General features: G+C 37.4%; 1 protein-coding gene across 2 annotated transcripts in view; it reads left to right on the top strand.

The window, feature by feature from the left end:
- The window catches only part of AGL (amylo-alpha-1,6-glucosidase and 4-alpha-glucanotransferase), a 55,442-nt gene extending 45,570 nt beyond the window's left edge, over nucleotides 1-9,872 (top strand). For both annotated transcript variants that reach the window (XM_070941195.1, XM_070941196.1), the window contains exons 30-34: nucleotides 50-261; nucleotides 617-714; nucleotides 2,010-2,097; nucleotides 2,200-2,333; nucleotides 4,964-9,872. In XM_070941195.1, coding sequence (XP_070797296.1) covers nucleotides 50-261; nucleotides 617-714; nucleotides 2,010-2,097; nucleotides 2,200-2,333; nucleotides 4,964-5,081 — 650 coding nt within the window. In that variant the 3' untranslated portion in view covers nucleotides 5,082-9,872. The remainder of the gene's footprint in view (nucleotides 1-49; nucleotides 262-616; nucleotides 715-2,009; nucleotides 2,098-2,199; nucleotides 2,334-4,963) is intronic.
- The last annotated feature ends 10,141 nt before the right edge of the window (nucleotides 9,873-20,013 follow it).

The following is a 20,013-nucleotide window of genomic DNA, read 5'->3' on the forward strand; positions in this document are numbered from 1 at the left end:
TTCTTTTTATTGTATCAGTCAATTGCACAAAGCTGATGTTGTTTTCCAGGGAAAGATGAGACCTTTACATATGATCAGTGGAACAGAAAAATCCAAGCCCATTTCGAAAAGCTGTTTTTTGTCTCTGAAGACCCAAATGATCCCAACGAGACACATCCAACTCTGGTTCATAAGCGGGGCATATACAAAGACAGCTATGGAGCATCAAGTCCTTGGTGTGATTATCAGCTGAGGCCAAATTTCCCTATAGCAATGGTTGTGGTGCGTATTATTCTTTTAAAAATGACACATGGTGTTTTTGCATATGTTTTTAGCACTTTTGTTAGTAATTCTGAATACTTTTGAATAGAACCATTAGTTAAAATATTAAAAGATACAAAGATGATAGTTTGCTGGGAGAAGCAGTGGAGTAGACGGAACTACAAACAAAATAGGGAACATTTACGGATCATGCTCTTCAATAAATAAGTTTCTGAAATAAATGTTACTTATAACATGCGATATAACTTCATGACAATCTTGTGAGGACACTGCGAAATATGTCTTTTATATTTAATTTTTCAGTATTCTTCTGTTGTTTATATGTCATGTATTTTTCTACTTTTTTTTTTTCAAGGCACCTGAATTGTTCTCTCCTGAGCATGCTTGGAAAGCACTTGAAATGTTAGAGAAAAAATTACTTGGTCCACTTGGGATGAAAACTTTAGACCCAGAGTAAGTATTTTATTATTTATTAAATTACCCCCTCCCCCCAAAAAAAGAATAATACAATTATAAGATTAAAACATGAAAACATCAGACATTAAAAGCTAAAACATGAAAATTAATATTAATGCAGATAAAATCCAGTGCCTAGACAGGGTGGACATGATATCTTGTACTAGTCTACTAGCCACCTCCAAAACAGGATAGCCACATCGGGACCCCACACCAGTTGGCAAAGTCAGGTTTTTCTGGCTCTTTTGGAAGGCGAAGAAAATGGGAGGCTGATCTCACCTCAAGCAGGATGACAGTCCAAAGCCATGGCAGAAAAAGTTCTTATAGACCCCACCAGCTGCAATTCCTTAGCTGCTGGTATCTGGAGTATGCATATTCTGCCAGAGTGAGTGGGGCAAGTCAATCCCAAGTATACCAAGGTTGACTCAGCCTTCCATCCTTCCGAGGTCAGTAAAATGAGGACCCAGATTGTTGGGGGCAATATGCTGACTCTGTAAACCGCTAAGAGAGCACTGTGAAGCGGTACGTAAATCTAAGTGCTATTGGGATGATGGAGACACGGTTGCATAGGAAGGCTTACCTAGTGTAAATGAATAAGTTGATCACTGTAAATAGGAGCTAAGTTTTATAAACAGTTGAGTCTGCTTCAAGTGTACTAATTTTCCTGTCCCATCATCATAGTTTAAAGAAATTCTATAATGTGAATGATATTTGTTTGAAGATAGATTTGACTTAACTAATAGTCAGAGGCCTGGGTCCTAACAGTTTTTATTTGATTGTGATGGGATTGATTTTACAAAGGAAACAACTGGGTCACAACTGACAACTATTCTTTTTTATGTTTGTTTCCTCTGTATCCTGTTGTCTAGTTTGAGATATTGCAAAAGGGAGTCAAGCAGCAGCAGTGTTTTATCATTATTGTTTTCTTGACCCTTATCAAGAGGGTACATTCTGAGATGTGTAAGATCCGTTAATTGGAACTGAACATTTTAAACAATAACGTCATAGAAAAGTCATATTAGTACATTAGTGCAACATCACTCTTGCATTAATTAATGCAACTTCACTGCAAGTAAAGAGATGTTGACATTGTTTACATTTTGTTGCAGTGAATGTTTGAATAAGTAAATACACTCCACTGAGAATAAGATTCACTAATATAAAAAAATATCAGATCTAAAATCCTATAAAAATGAATGGCAAAAGCCATCTTAATTATCTTTGTCCTAAGTATTTTCATAAAACTTGATGTGTCTTTCTCCGAAATATTAATTGACTCATTTTTTTCCTAGTGATATGGTCTATTGTGGTGTTTACGATAATGCCTTAGACAATGATAATTATAATGTGTCTAAAGGATTCAATTACCATCAAGGACCTGTAAGTGTTATATTTTAGCAGTCTTTATCAATTGATTTTAGATTTTCAGTTATCATATTAAAACACTGTATCCTTAATTCTGTTTTGTTCTGTTTTTTTAAGGAATGGCTTTGGCCAATTGGATATTTCCTTCGGGCCAAGCTATACTTCTCCAAGTTCATTGGTCCAGAGATCTATGCAAAGACTGTGTTTTTGATTAAGAATGTTCTTTCTCGCCATTATGTTCATCTTGAGAGGTAGCTTTTATTTATACAATATAAAATATTACTGTTGAACATCCATTTTGATATTTATATTTTGATACCAAAATAGCTCTCACTGCCTGAATATGTATGATACAAAAATAAAAACGAAGACAGAAGTTCAAGTTCAAGATATAGCTCATATACATAGTAAAATACCTTGAATGATAAAAAGTTTTTATAGGTTATTCTTTTCCTATAAAAAGGAACTGATATAGTTCTTTCAGTGAAAAATAATCAGAAGGCATCATATGTCACTGTTTACTTTTGTATTTTTTATATCTCAATTCAAAATAAATTTAATTAGAGAGAACCATTAGTAGCAACCTGAATTTGGAATCAAGAAACTATATTATATCTATGCATGCCAATGCTCAGGAATGGGAAATGAAAAAAAAATGGCACCAAACAAGCAGCAGAGATCACATTTCCTACATGTTGTACATGTCTGTATGATTCATTAGGCACAATGCATAGAGCCTATGAAATGTTTTTCAAATTAAACAAAAAAATCTGAAAAGTTAAATCGAAATTTGAATATTTTAAAATTAAATGTATATAGGATATTATTGCTATTTTATTACGCAAACATGTACAGCAATTATAAATATCTTAGTTTGGTGCTGACTGAATTTGAGTCATGCAAAAGGCAGACCTGAATTCAATTTTGGACTTTAATTTGGTTTTTTGGACTGCAAACAGTACCAAGTCTGATACTTAGTTTGCTTTCAGATGCAATAACCAGTCAGGAGTTGAGGAATAGACTGAATATCAATAAATTGTACCTAACTGGAAGTTAGGGATTCAGTGAAGTAAATTTTCTTCTTGCAGTCACAAATGGAAATAAAGTAGATGCTGATCTTCAAAAGATTACTTGTGCTTTTGGACAAATAAAATTCCCTGCAACTTATTGAAGAATATAAATTCAGGGAATACCTTTTGAGCCACAATCATCTGGATTGCTACTGCAATAATAAAGGTGCTTAAGGTTTACAAGGTTCTGATTTTCTATTTCATATCCTAATAAAGTTTGTTCTTCAGAGAGTTTCTCCGAATTGAGATTCATGAGGAAACTCAATGTTTTGATAAGTTAGGAAAAAGCAAGAACTTGAGCTATATTCCCTTTCTTTTTCAGAAGATGATTTTTCTAGATATAAAAATTATTCAGTCAGAAGGTTGTTGCCTTTTGACTAGAAACTAGATTAGTGTGCATAGCTCTGCATTATTGGTTTGGTAGTGTCTGAGAACACTTATCTTTTATTAATTTATATCCCACCTATATTGTTTTTATAAGTACCTCAAGGTGACGAGCATATCTAATACTCCTTTTCTTCCTATTTTCCTCACAACCACCACCTTGTGAGATGAGTTGGGCTGGCTAGGATTTCAAGTGCAGTAATTTGTATGCATTAATGGCTGGACTGAGGCCTGTTATACTTTAGAACCCAGTGCACTGGCCCAGCAGATTTCTCTATTTCAGACTGCATAGGAAAGGAAAAGATATTGATAAGGACACAGAAGTCATTTTTCCCCCAATGCTTTACATGGATGCTTTAACCCTCAATAATCCCTGAACTACAAGTGAGAACCACTAGGTTGAGCTAATTTCAGGCCCAGGTTCTTCATATCACTGTCATATCTGTGGAGATTCTCAGTCATCCAGGTCATGGTTGTCCCAAAAGGTGCTTTTTTCAAGAGGCAACTGGACTTCTTTGTTTTTCTTCTAAGACGTTTTGCTTCTCATCCAAGAAGCTTCTTCAGCTCTGACACTCCCCCCCTCCCCCACCGTCTAGTTAAAGCTGAAGAAGCTTCTTGAATGACAAGCAAAACATCTTCAAAAAAATCAAGAAAGTTCAGTTCCCTTTTGAAAAAGCACCTTTGGGACATATCACTCTCATGTACAGTAGTCCTTGACTTACAACCATTCATTTAGTTACAATGGCACTGAGAAAAATGACTGACAGTCGATCCTCACGCTTGAAACCATTGCAACATCCCCACACAGTCATATGATCAAAATTTGGGCACTTGGCAATTGATGTATATTTAGGACAATTGCAGCATCCTGCAGTCATGTGTTTAACATTCAGCTTCTGACAAACAAAGTCAATGAAGGAAGCCAGATTCATTTAATGATCAAGTGATTTACTTAACAACTGCAGTGATTTGTTTAACAACTGGGCAGAAAAGTTTATAAAACCAGTGGTGACTCACTTAACAACTGTCTTCCTTGGCAATGGAAATTCTGGCCCCAGTTGTGGTCATAAGTCAAGGAGTACATCTATTCTTCATTTCAAATCATATCCCTCTATTCCATTTAGAGCTGAAATGCCACAATTGAATATCCCTCAGAATTCCATATGGATGGATGGATGCCCTGTAAAATTTGTGCACACAGAGCCATTCCATTTTTTTTCTGTAATATGGGATTTTCCACTTTCTCTTATAAATAAAAATAAATAAATATAAGCAGCTAATTAGAAATATGGTGCAAAAGGTAAATTAATTTGTCTAACTCATATCCGCCCTAACATAATCTTGTATTCATTTAAGATACGTTATTTCAATGTAATATATATATGCAGTTATTCAGATGGTAATAGATTAACTTGGTTTTTCTGCAGGTCTCCTTGGAAAGGACTTCCAGAATTGACTAATGAAAATGGTCAATATTGTCCCTTCAGCTGTGAAACTCAGGCTTGGTCAATTGCTGTGGTCCTTGAGGTTCTCTATGATTTGTAACAGTAGTTGTCTATTTTACAAAATTGCTAGCTTTTGTCTGGAATGCAAATAACAATGCTTGTCTTATTGTTAAAAATCCTACTGATAGAAGTTGTTAATGCCTATTGTTCCTTGGCAATTGTAGGACTGTGTGAGTGTTCATCATTTGAGAATCACACTGTAATTTTTAAAATCAATGAGCGTATCTTAAAATTAATATGCTCAATATGTATACGAAGTATAAAAGCATAGAAAATTAGACTTTGATATGTTTCAAACACCACGTATCTTCTCTTTCCACATGTTCTATTTCAGAAATCGATTAGAATGCTAGCCCCAATTTAAGGTACTTCTATATAAGTAGTCCTCGACTTATGATCAATTGCTTAGTTCCAATGAACTTACTTGGGGGATCCTGATAACCCAGATTCACAGTTCTGTCAGTGGGCCCCACCACAGTTATGTGACTGCACTTCAGGCAAGTGGGCTGCATTTATAGCAGTTTGCAGTGTCCCGCAGTCCATGTTTTACTATGTTTTTTGTCAAAAATTGGCATTTACTTTCACTTTTCAGAAAAACTGCACCCATAGCAAACCATTGCTTCTTTAACAACCATGTGTTTCCTTAACAATCACTGCAAAAAAGGCTGTAAAATCAACCTTTTCTTTATTTTGTGAGTTATGACCATGATGAGCAGTCTCCATCACAGTTGTAATTTGAGTACCACCTGAATTTTACATTTAAGAGCCTTAGAAGCATAGTACATCAGACCAGTGGTCCCATATTCCATTCCCCAGTAGCTAATGCTATAGAAATAATATCCCCCTGCTAAGCAGGACATGAATACAAGAGTTCTCTCCCGTTCAATGTTACTTGGGAAGGGATCCAGAGAAGCCTATTACCTCCATCACTTAAAGTGCTGGTTAGAATGGCTAGTCACTATTAACAGCCTTAATCCTTGATGAATTAGTCAAAGCCCTTTCAAAAAAAACTTGCCAAAACTATACCTTGTGTTAGCAAATTCCAAATGTTGTTTGATTAATTATCTACTGTAATATCCTACCATTTAGCTGACCCTAGATTCTAGTATTTTGAGAGTAAGAGGGAGGAATCTCTCCCACTCTATCCATAAAAATGTTAATATGTCTTTAATCTTTGCCCCCTCCCTTTCTTACCTTATTGTAAAAACTTAATAAGATATCTTTCCTTCTACTTTTTTTACAATAGGGCATAATTAATTTGGAGCTAGACTTAGTTTTCTGTGGTTTATATGCTCCATATGGGAGTCCTTGCACTGCTCATTCAGAATCATTGAAAATCTTAAAGCATACCCAGTGGAGAAGGGTACTTTAATTTAACATACAATGAATGCCTATAAAAACACTCTTTGCTTTGAAGCATGTAATTGTTTGTCCATGCTGTACAATAAAATACTAAGCTTACTCAGGTTATATATAATGTAGGAGTAAAAGAGTCTCATGTACTAAGTTTGCATTTGCCAACTTTTGAAAGTTGTAAACTAATTACTGTATTTAGAATCTAATTTATTGTATATATATATATATATATATATATACAACTGAAATGAATCAGAATTGAGGGGAAAAATAAATTGCCCGTAAGACAAAGAGCTTTCTGCAGAAGTCTTGAAAGGAGCCATTTTTTAAAAAATGACTTTCAAGTGGTGTTCAGATTGCTCACCGCTTGCACAGGCACTCCCACCAAAATTGCTACATCGCGGCTGTCCACAGCTGTGGATCTCCTTCAATGTGGGCCTACTATAATTATGTGAAAGGAGAACCTAGTGAATTGGGTTCATCTGCATATAAGGCTTGCCACTCTGAAAATATTTCAAGAAGCTATTTATAGGCCTCCCAACTTGACGGTTGTTTGTACATTAGCCCTTAGTGGAACTTATAGGAAGGCAATTGCTTTTTAGCAGAAGGTTGGAAGAGATTCTGGACCTCAATTTAAGTCAATTTGTTCTAAGTACTTTAAATTAAGGCTTAGTGAAATCATCTGGAACTCAATAGCCAGAGCTCATCTGTGCCATAATTTCAGTGCAATTACTCAGCAAAGGCCAGATTAGGCTATGATGTTACTTTCTCTTGCAAGAGGAAATAGCAAGTTTTAGCTTAGTGAGATGACAATGGCAAAAACCACTGTTTTGATAATGCATAAATATAACACAATTTAATAATACTCCATTTCAGCACTGTTGCTACTATGTTTATTAGTAGGGCTACCAGAGGTGGGTTTCAGCAGGTTCTGACCAGTTCTGTAGAACCGGTAGCAGAAATTTTGAGTAGTTCAGAGAACTGGTAGTAAAAATTCTGACTGACCCCACCCCCATCTATTCTCTGCCTCCCAAGTCCCAGCTGATCAGAAGGAAATGGGGATTTTGCAGTAACCTTCCCCTGGAGTGGGGTGGGAATGGAGATTTTACAGTATCCTTCCCCTGCCATGCCCACCCAGCCACACCACCCAGCCACACCACGCCCACCGAGCCACACCCACAGAACCGGTAGTAAAAAAATTTGAAACCCACCACTGAGGGCTACCATATCTAGGCTTTAAAAATCCATCTGACCACTAGAGAGCAGCAAAAAGATACAAAAAAGTGACTCTCTGCTGCCATCTCACAGTCATCAATATTTTAGCTTTGCTACGGTTGCCCTTAAAATGATAGCTGGAGTCTTAAGGGCACGTGGTGGTAAAAGAAGCCAATAAACAGGTTAGAGATCCTACTGAGCTGCTGTGTATATTGCCTTTTAAAACTTACGTTTGCATTCGTTCTTTCATACTATGAATAATTTAAGAATACTTAATGGTTGACACTTGCACTACTTCATTTAATAAACATTACTGTCAGTGAATCTCATCTAATAACTAGAAAGTTTTCCATTAATAAAAGATTAATTCTATTATAACATCTCAATTTTTGACATTCCTATCCATTTTCAGACATAAAAATGAATGTCTAATTAAAATTCTATGTATTTGGTTAGGGCTTCAAAAATTTCTATTAGGAAAATAGATGCAGACATACTTATTTCTAAAACCTACATTTGAAGATATATAAATAATAATTTAAAAAATTGTCAATTTTACCTGTCTAATATATCTCTTGGGACTAGGATGCATATTATTAAAAACAAATTGAGGTGATCCTGAACTCAGTGAGCTAGAAGCATACAGCATCAACTCTACTGATTTCAGAGTTGGCATGTACAAAGTTTTTATGCTACCTACCTGGAAATCAGGTATGATTCTATTTGCGACAACTTATTTGGTAGATAATAATATTTAGATGTTAATAGCAAAGCCAACTGGGCAACTGTCTTTAGGATAGTTCTATTCTATCATATTGCCTATCAGTGCTCAGTATTAGCACTTATTAGATTTGATCCATATATGTTTGAAGAAAATCTAATTAGGTTCAAAAGTAAAGATTTCTGAATTGAATATATTTTAGTATTGAAGCTGTGTATCAGACTGGTGGAGCCCAGCAGAAAATGGATGTGGGAAATTCTGGGACTTGAAATCCACAGGTCTTAAAGTTGCCAAAATTGAACACCCCTGTTCTAAAACTGTCAAAACAATAATAATAAAAAAGTCCAACATTGAGTTTTCTTTCCAGACTTTGAAAACACTGTTTCTTCCAGTGCCAAATTTACTTTGGATTGTCTGTCCAGATAATTTAATTTAATTTAATTATAAAATAAATAAATAAATTGAACTTTTACTGAGAAAACTTCAGAACTGTATGTGTATTAGACAATATGTCAAGCTTCAGAGAATCCAGGCGGTTCAAATGAATATGAAGATTTATTGCAAGCTTAAGCTTTCTACAAGAATCTGAACTACTAGTGGTAGATAAGAGTCATAGGAATTCAAGATGGGCTGGATTTAGATCTCTTGTGGATGCACAGGGACTTATGACTGATGACACGTTTGACACCCCCCTCCCCCCTCAGGCTCAGCCTGGTCATCTCTCTTCATAGCTTGGCATTTTAGAGGAACTTGAGGAACTTGAGAATAGAGGAGTGACTTGTTACAAATTCTTCCATTCTGATAAAATTATGAATTTCGCAGTCTTGCCTGGATACAGTATACATTTCTCAAGTTATTTTGGTACAATAATGTTAAAAAAATGTTTAAATCTATATCAAAGGTGTGTCTGTATTTAAATGGTATACAGTATATAAAGGATTTAAATTTTAAAATTAGGCAACTATTTCAAGAATAACAGCTGTGTTTGTAAAAAATGAATATTGTACTTGCAAAAATTATAAAATTGCATTTCACTGTTCCTTCATTATAGCCTAAAACGAATTAGAAAGAAAAAGAAAGTTTCAGATTAAAATTTCCATTCTAGCACCTAAGCAATATACATGTAACTAAAATTTAGTTGGCAAAATAATTGGCAGAGTTCTATTGTACACTACCGTGTTTCATGAAACTTTGGTTGGCAGATCAAACAAACCGTTGCACAATTTTTTCCCAGTCTATTCCATGCCGCAAATCCTAGCCATCAGCATTTTGTTCTCTTTCAACCAGGGAGCAAAGCCATCTGGATAGCACATCTGTACATCTTGTTTGCTGGTTCTCGGTTCAAACTAATTTGTAATGTTCACTTCATTAGTGCTTATCAGACCCGAAAACAATGCAGAAGGGAATAATGGAATGGTGCTCGTTTCATAGGAAGTGTAATTGTTGCACACATGAGTCCTGAGTGTCTGTCTGCTACAGGTACTTTTGTTACATTGACTACTATGCAGCTATATATGAGTGGCATTCAATAAAAATCTAACAATGATGTATTGCTTGTCATGTATTCATTTCTCCATAACTGCCATGCTCCCTGCTATGAATCCCAGTAATGAAAAGGACATAACTCGGCTTAATTCTACTCATGCTAATATGATAGGAAGGCTACTTTTGGCTTTTAGCAATAAAAGTTCCTGATAATTTAAGAATCCTAAGGTTCAAGTGTTGGGAAAGTCATTTAGAAAATAAAGTCTAATTAGATATTCTATATACTCGACAACTCAACAGTTAATGTTCTTTATAAGAATCTTGTTTTTTTAATATACAGGCAAAATGTTGCAATCTTTTTGTTTTGAGGTTGTCCAAGAGCAAGAGATGTTAGTTTGGGTGATCATTGTATGATTCTAGAAAATGCAGCAGTAACTATCCTTGGGAATAAAGCTATACTGTAATGAGGATAGTAAGACTTAACCTTTATTAAATGAGCAGAGTTTAAATAGTTTTGAATAGTTTCAAACATCTGATCTTAAATTTGCTGTTTTTTGCAGAATAGAAGAAGCTGTGCATGTTCCAAGACTTGATGATTTAACCCTTACGTTACAGATTGATTTATACTGTATATACCAAATATTATTTTACATGTATTCAGTATGACTAGAATTCTAAGTAATATGAATACATGTAGCACTAAATGTAGGAAGATTGTTGTGCTATATTGGTGCAATACTTTAACAAGCAGTGGTATTCAGAATGTTCTGAACTCAAAAGGTTTTCCACTGGCTGGGGAATTCTGGGAGTTGAAGTCCACACATCTGAAAGTTACCAAGGTTGAGAAACACTGTTGTATAGGCACATTTTCTATAGCATTGCTAGTGGTTTCAAACGGGCTGAGGAATTATGCTATCCACCTCCAACTGGCCAATGGAAGGGCACAAAAATGTCAGCAGGTGCCTTACCTTCACCTCATTCATCTTCACCAAATTTGCTTTTTGTGAGGGGTTTAAAGAAAATAACTGGTGGACAAGCAAACCTTGAAGTCACGGCTGTCAAACTCCCGGCCCATGGGCCAGATGCGTCATGTGCTGGCCACGCCCAGTTTAGCGAAGGGGAAAGTCTCGATACGTCACGTGACACTACCGTGACGATGTGAGTTTGACACCCCTAATGTAAGTGATGGAGACAAGATGCTAAAAAAAGCAGGGAGAAATTTTCCCAGAGTGGAAATATAGCAGAAGTCCATGTCAGCAGAAAACTACCCATCAGCACTTCCAGAACAAGCAGCAAAACTTCCTTTATGTTATTTCAAGTGTTTTTCAACCTCAGCAAATCTGAGATGTGTGGACTTCAGCTCCCAGGTGCTAGGGAATTCTGGGAGTTGAACACCACATATCTTAAAAGTTGCTGAGGTTGAGACATGATTTACTCAAACAACTTTTCACAGCTGATAGAAGCATGCCGTGGAAAGCAGCTGTTCATTATACCTAATAAGAAATTTGAATTTAAGTCATAGTATTCTTTGAAAATGCTTTTCCCAATATCTTTTTATGAGCTAGAAGGAATAAAGGAGCATGCAAACTTTTCATTCATCCAAATTAGAACACAGCATTAAAAGTAAGTTAATTTCAGGGATACTCTAAATGCATTGCTAACTTCAATTACGGACCTGTGCAGTGAAAATTACATTTTGTTTACCTTCATTTTCATTTGGTACCTTATTACCTGAAGCAATTCTGGTCTAAGGAGGCAGCATCTACAGGCCTTTCCAAATTTTTAAACATTTTGAGGATGAAGGAAAAGCAATTACAGCAAACAACAAACATTCATTTTTAATATAATTTGTATTAAAATTTTAAACAAGATATAAATTAATGCAGGTAGTCCTCTACTTACAACCTCAGTTAAGCCCAACATTTCTATTGTTAAGTGAGACAGCTGTTAAGTGGGTTTTGCCCCATTTTACAATATTTCTTGCCACAGTTGTTGGGAATCACTGTACTTGTTAATAACAAACAGTTGTTAAAGTGAATCTGGTTTCCCCATTGACTTTGCTTGTCAGAAGGTTACAAAACCCCAGGACACTAAAACTATCATAAATATGAGTCAATTGCCAAGAGGCTGAATTTTAATCATATGACCATGGGAATGCTGCAATGGTCATACAGTGTGAAAAACAGTCATAAGTCACTTTTTTCAATGCCATTGTGAATTTGAAATGAACTGTTGTAAATCGAAGACTACCTATAATAACAAAAAATAATTAGCAAGTATCAGCCAGAGAAGCACAACTTTTGTGACATACGTGATTACTCCAGTATGGCCATTGAAGGCTTGTAAGCAATTGTAACTGCAGTCGTTCTTATTTAGCAAGAGATTCATTTAACAACCATTTGCAGTTATAACAGTGATGAAAAAGTAACTTTGCAACAATCCTGGCATTTATGACTTCAGGCTTAGAATCTACTATAATTAAATCTGGATCTAATTCAGTCTAAATCTGGATCTTAAATTGAAATTATGATAAACAATCTATTCTCTTCCTGTGCCGAAGTTCTGGGATGAGTCAAGCCAGTCATGAGTACAATGCTGGCAACTTACTACAACGTTTACAATAGGAGGCCTTTCTACTAATGATGGTTCTGTGACTTAGAAATTCCACTGCTTTGAATTCGGAGACAATTCCTGAGAACCATAATTTTTTCAGCAGAGAAATCATGACAAACATTAATACAAATCAAGGGCGGGAACTGTTTTCTAAGCGCAAGAAGAGTAGTAGGGGAGAGGAATTCATAATATAAGACCATGATACATCCCCAATCCATAGTCTATCTGTGGTGGATGGCACATTGATTCTATTTCTAGGAACTGCATTCTCCAACTGTAGCACATACTATTATTTTCATTTCTTTTGAAGTACTGGGAACATTGTTTTTAATGTTATTAGCTCAGTTTCTATATCAAAATAGATACAATAAAATAGATACAAATAGAGGAAACGTTAGGACAGGGACGGTAGGCACACTGATGCTCTTATGCACGCCCCTTACAGACCTCTTAGGAATGGGGGGAGGTCAACTCAAAATAATAGTCTTCTTTCCTCTTCCTATTTTCCCCACAACAACTCTGTGAAACAGAGAGAGAATGACTGGCCCAAAGTCACCTGGTTGGCTTTCATGCCTAAGGTGAAACTAGAATTCACAATCTCCTGGCTTCTAGACCAGCTCCTTAACAATTAGACCAAACTGCAAAGAAACCCTGATCCAAGACTAGTTAATCCACAATACTCTGTGACCTCCTTTTGCAGGTTCCTATTCTTGCTATAAGGAACACGGTGGCTCAGTGGCTAAGATGCTGAGCTTGTCGATCGAAAGGTCAGCAGTTCAGCAGTTCAAATCCCTAGTGCCGCGTAATGGGGTGAGCTCCCGTTACGTGTCCCAGCTTCTGCTAACCTAGCAGTTTGAAAGCACGTAAAAAATACAAGTAGAAAAATAGGGACCACCTTTAGTGGGAAGGTAACAGCATTCCGTGCGCCTTTGGCGTTTAGTCATGCCGGCCACATGACCATGGAGATGTCTTCGGACAGCGCTGGCTCTTCAGCTTTGAAATGGAGATGAGCACCGCCCCCTAGAGTCAGGAACGACTAGCACATATGTGCGAGGGGAATCTTTACCTTTACCTTTATTCTTGCTATCTGAGCAACATAGGAACCTGTGAGAGCACAGATAACTGCTTGCAATGAAAAAGAAAAAGGGGAGCAGAACGCAAAGGATGGGAATGATAATGCAAGCATAATGTTAGAAAGTGAAAAGGCAATCTTTAATAGTATTAATTATTAATAATAATCCTTATGCAAATTCATGAATACTATGCATCAATCAAATGTTATTAGATCATTTAGGAGCTCTCTTTTATTTTTGAATGCTAGAACTTGTGTTTGTGCCTTCTTTTATGAATCGAGATAAGTTTGTTCTTTTGAATGAATTTTAAGGGCATGGGTGGATCAAAAGATGGGTGGATAGATGGGGAGAATTACATACTCTGCCCAGAGCCCAGGGACTGAATTGGCTATAAAGAGAAATGAAATACAGGAGGATAATGAAGAGGCAGTTTATTAATTACTGATGAATCCAATAGAGGCATTTCATGTCAGTGCCTTGATATCATGTGAACGACGTACCATAAATAATGTCATTCAAATCAGCTTGGCTCATTTCTCACAGGATTAACTTTTTGTACGGCTGATGTTGTTAAATGGTATCTCTTTGCCCAAACAATTATTTAGTAAAATGCTAAAAGCCACAGAGACACTAGCAAATTGAGAGCCTGTGGATTCATTCCAAAAGCTTTTACGACCCATTAATGTTTCTTTCTTTTCGGTATTGATTCTCCCCTTCTAAATAGTTATTTAGCTTTGTAAAAGAAAACAGATCTATGATTGTTTCCCCTGCCTGTTCTCTCTGATATACCTGCTCCAGCTCTCTTGGGTTGTCTTGAGAGTGGATTTTCTGTGAATTAACATGCTGAAGGCATTCCAGTCTCAGATTTCTCTCTTTGACACTACAGCCTCCCTCCCCAGATTTCAACTGACATCTTTATTTTTTCCAGTTTTTGCTATTTGTGGTTATTTTCATCATAAATTTCAAGCTATAACCATACTACAGAATGACAGACGGCAAACATACATTTAACTCTCTTTCCATCTTGAGGTGTGGTATTATCTAAATCAGATTCTGGATTCCTTGACAGGGAATAATGCAGATATTGTGTGGTCTGCACCAGTGGTGAAATCCAAATTTTTTTACTACTGGTTCTGTGGGTGTGGCTTGGTGGGTGTGGTGTGGCTTGGTGGGCGTGGCAGGGGAAGGATACTGCAAAATCTACATTCCCACCCTGCTCCAGGGGAAGGATACTGCAAAATCCCCATTCCCACCCCAAATACCACCTCTGGAGCCAACCAGAGGTGATATTTGCCGGTTCTCCGAACTGCTCAAAATTTCCGCTACCGGTTCTCCAGAACCTGTCAGAACCTGCTGGATTTCATCCCTGGTCTGCACCCACATCACAGCATTTCCATTTCCCTGTCACATCTGAAATGCTTTGAAGCTGACCTGTGACGATCTTTGCTTTGGCCAACATCAAAACCCTGACTGAACATCATCAGTGCTCCAATTGACCAGGGGTGAAATCCAGCAGGTTCTGACAGGTTCTGGAGAACTGGTAGCAGAAATTTTGAGTAGTTAGGAGAACCGGCAAATACTACTTCTGGCTGGCCCCAGAGTGGGGTGGGAATAGAGATTTTGTAATATCCTTCCCCCAGGAGTGGGGAGGGAATGGGGATTTTGCAGTATACTTCCCCTGCCCATCAAGCCACACCCACAGAACAGTAAAAAAAATTTGGATTTCACCACTGCAATTGACCAAAGGGACTACAAAGAAAGGTACTGCCATTTCACCATTCCTTGCTCTTAAAATAATAAAAATAATAATAATTTAATAATAATAATTAAAAAAAAATCGCAAGAGGAAAAAAGGAGACCAGTTGGAAGGTAGGATAATGTCCATACTAATGAAGAAAACATGACCACCCATTTGTCCCAGAGCCACAGCACTACAAAGGAAATACCAGAATAACAGAATTGGAAGAGACTGTGGAGGTCTAGTGCAACCCCCTGCTCAGGCAGGAAACTCTATACCATTTCAGACAAATGGTTGTCCAAGCTCTTTTTCAAAACGTCCAATGTCAGAATACCTGCATCTTCTGGAGCAGTGGTGGGTTTCAAAATTTTTTACTACCGGTTCTGCGGGTGTGGCTTGGTGGGCATGGCATGGCTTGCTGGGCATGTCAGGAGAAGGATACTGTAAAATCTCCATTCCCACCCCACTCAAGGGGAAGGTTACTGCAAAATCCCCATTTCCTCCTGATCAGCTGGGACTCGGGAGGCAGAGAATAGATGGGAGCGAGGGCAGTCAGAATTTTTACTACCGGTTCTCCGAACTACTCAAAATTTCCGCTACTGGTTCTCCAGAACTGGTCAGAACCTGCTGAAACTCACCTCTATTCTGGAGGCACATTGTTCCACTGATTAATTGTTCTAACTGTCAAGAAATTTTTCCTTAGTACCAGCTTTATTCTGGTTTCAAATATACCTGGCACAGTTTTCAAAGCTAGCTCACTGTGTAATCCCTTACATCTAGAACTGATACTGAACCATTGCAAAATTTGTACCCAGTGCAATTATAACTAGCAGCTAAAGTTGGTGTAGTTTATTAAATAGGGTTGCCTGGTCTGCTTCCAAAAAATAGCGGACAAGCCGTGTGTGTGTGTGTGTGTGTGTTAAGTAGTAAAAAAATAAAAAAAAAATTACAATTAAATTATATATTTTCTTACAAACATTTTAACACGCCATTTTAGGTCAGTCGACACAAGCTACAATACATTTTTAAAATGTGAACTGTACATAATTTTATAATATATTTTTATTTTAATCTCATCATTAATTTTTTCAGAGAATCGAGTTCAATGGATATTCGATCTTTGTCTCATTCTAACTTATGAAAAAAAAGACAAAACGTGATTCTCCTATCCTTATTCTCTTAGACTGTACAGCTTTAGATTACGTACCATTTCATCATAAAGCTTTTGAATAAAAAAAATGTCCACTATTTTGTGAGAAAAAATAGTGAACATAATGTGAAAAAAGTGGACTGTCCGCTCAAATAGTGGACACCTGGAAACCCTAGGCCTGCAACAAGCTAGAAAGTGGGAGACTGTAAGGCCTACGTTAGGCCCAAAGCCAGTAGGTGATGTTAAACCAACCTTTTCCTCTAGGCCCTAACAAGAAGATAGTGAAGAAGGCAACAACAAATTACTTCCAATAATGTTACAGAAAAACCCATAAAGACTTCTGGCAATCAGTAAAAGTTAAGCCTGATTCGAAAGAACAAATGTATTTATTCTTGTCATTTATTTTAAATACTTCCTTAGTTCATGCCTTCTTGGATTTGCACTTTGCAGAAATATCACACAAGCCAGTTGTATGATTTATTTTGAGGATGGCAGTCACAAGCCACTATGGTAGTTGTGAGGAATATGGGAAGGTTTTGATTATCACTAGCTAGTTTAATAAAACAATTAAGGCAAGATAAGAGTGTGCCCAGGACTGGATTTAGAAACCTTAAGGTACAGGGAATGGTCTATTTGGTGAGTGGTAACAGAGAATAAGACCGGATAACAACCAGACATGGTAAGAACATCACCAAGAAACATAAAAAACCATAATTCTTTATATTCTGTTTTTTTATGGAAGGTGTGAATTTATGATTTGATTGTTTATTTGTTCCCTATGACTATCATTAAGTGTTATACCTTATGATTCTTGACGAATGTATCTTTTCTTTTATGTACACGGAGAGCGTATGCACCAAGACAAGTTCCTTGTGTGTCCAATCACACTTGGCCAATAAAGAATTCCATTCCATTCCATTCCATTCCATTCCATTCCATTCCATTCTATTCTATTCTATTCTATTCTATTCTATTCTATACTATTTTTATAGAAGCCTGTCTTAACAAAGGTCATGTAACCCATACAGGGTTGCTTAATTTATAGAGATTTCTTTATACGAAATTACAGTGAGACTCTAATAAATGAATAAAAATATCTGAAATATTCAGAGGCAGCTTCGGATTGTGAAGCTTTAAACTGTAACCTGTTCAGTTTATGCTTAAATCTAATCCTGGTGTGACCTCAGAAGCCGGTTTTCCTGGAGACCGTTCAATACCACTGCAGAGCAGTTGGCTTTGGTCATTCAAGCCATCTCAATAGTAGGAAACCCTGAACAAGCATCTCTGGAAGAATGGTGGAAAAACTGTTGAAGTCTGCCCATAGTACACCAATACAGGTAGTCCTCGATTTATGACCACAATTGAGTCCAAAAATATCTGTGGCTAAGCAAGATAGTTGTTAAAATGAGTTTTGCCCCATTTCATAACCTTTCTTGCCACAGTTGTTAAGGGAATCACTGCAGCTGTGAAGTTAGTAACACAGTTAAATGAATCTGGCTTGTTTTGCCCAACAGAAGGTTGCAAAAGGTGACACCCCCTATGACCCTGGATATTATTACCATCATAATTGCATGCCAGTTACCAAGCATCCAAATTTTGATCACCTGACCATGGAGATGCTGCAACTGTTGTAAGTGTGAAAAATGATCATAAGTAATTGTTTTTCAGTGCCATTGTAACTGCGGTCATTAAACAAATGGTTGTAGGTCAACCTATAGCCATGATGGTGAACCTATGGCACGGGTGCCACAGGTGGCACATCGAGCCATATCTGTGGGCACATGAGCGTTGCCCTACCTCAGTCCAGCACGCATGTGTGCGCTGGCCAACTGATTTTCAGGCCTTCCGGGCCCACCGGAAGTTGGGAAATGGGCTGTTTCTGGGCCTCCAGAGGGCCTCTGGGGGAGTGGGGAAGGCTGTTTTCACTCTCCCCAGGCTCCTAAAAAGGCTCTGGAGCCTGGGGAGGGCAAAAAAATGGGCCTATTGGGCCCACAGGGCCATCACGTGCCAAAAGCGGGGGGGGTCACGCGCGCATGCGTGGGGGGATGGGGCGCATTGAATTATGGGTGTGGGCACCCGCGTGCACAATCCCCCCCCCATTACCCCTGCTTTTGGCACACGACGGTAAAAAGGTTAGCCATCTCTGACCTATAGTTTGGCCACTACAGTCTGCTTTGATTGCTGCCGATAGTAATGGTAATTGGTTGTAGCCCCTATCTGAAGGTCTCTCTTCACAGCATCATTCCATCCTGCCAGGACAGATCAAGGGCATGGCTCCAGCACAATTTTGTCGCCCCCACTATGGATCAACACTTGTGGGTGGTGGTGGTGGTAATATAATGCTCTAAGTTGTTAATTAGCTTTTAATTTTATGTAGTGTCTCTCTAGCAAATTTCTAAAACAGAAATGACTATTCATCAAGGTAATGAAATATGCTCCAGGCTACTAATATAATCTGCTTGATGACACTCAGTAACTAATGCTATAGAAGGTAATTTTAACTTGGTTTGTGAAATACTGCATTTCTTTAACTTTCACAACTGTCATTCATTTACCCATTACACACTGAAATGTCATACTTTGGCCACCCGCGTCTGTAAACAAATCAGCTCATGATGCTCCAATATAATTACACTGTTTGATCCATTGCTGACCTCATTTTTATCCTTCCTTTGCACAGAATCATTAATTCAACCAATTTTTATTACTCTGTTTGAAGCCTTCTTGCATTCAGACAAAGTTAATCACTGTGACTTTGAAAACTATTTTGTTTAAACATTCACATTTAAAATTTAAATTCAACAGAAAACATTGGGAGCTGGGAGAAAAAAAGGAAAAAGAAAAGGATCGCATGTATTTGAAATTGTAGAGATGTTTGTGAGGTTATCTCCGTCAAAACAAATTACCAGATGCTTTTGAGACAAGCTGTTTACTGAAAAAAGAGATGTAAAATTAAATGCATCACAACTGGTTATTTTCAGAGCATAATTATAGCCATATTGCTCCATATAATATCCCAACCCCCACTGAAACCAACCTCCAGCTGTGTTGGGTTCCAATCCTAAAATTCCCAACCATGATACACCAATATGCAGAGGAGTATCCCTTGCAAGGGATAGAAAAGTCACCCTGTTTTCAGTCAAGATCAGTAATATCTAAATATATCAAACCCCTTTGGAAAATATTCGATACTGTCTTGTTCTTTCCCAAGCTGTACTGAAAGAGAAGGTTTAGGATTCTGAAAATCCAAGATTTCTGCCAGGCACAAAAAAAAATCAAGACTATATGCTAAGTTGTAGTTTAAAAGATTTATTACTCAAACCTATAGACAAGAATCTAGTAATCTAGTCAGAGGAATTATTGAGTCTGTCATCTGCACCTCTATAACTGTCTGGTTTGGCTCTGCAACCCAACAAGACAGACACAGACTTCAGAGGATGATTAGAACTGCAGAAAAAAACATTGCTACCAACCTGCCTTCCATTGAGGACCTGTATACTGCACAAGTCAAAAAGACGCTATGGAACACTGCACACCAGAACAACTAGACACAAGAACAGTTTTTTCCCAAATGCATCACTCTGCTAAACAAATAATTCCCTCAACACTGTCAAACTATTT

This window comes from Pituophis catenifer, unplaced genomic scaffold (genome assembly GCF_029215685.1).
Source record: "Pituophis catenifer annectens isolate HBS135680 unplaced genomic scaffold, rPitCat1.0.hap2 SCAF_3, whole genome shotgun sequence".
NCBI classification, from domain to species: Eukaryota; Metazoa; Chordata; class Lepidosauria; order Squamata; family Colubridae; genus Pituophis; species Pituophis catenifer.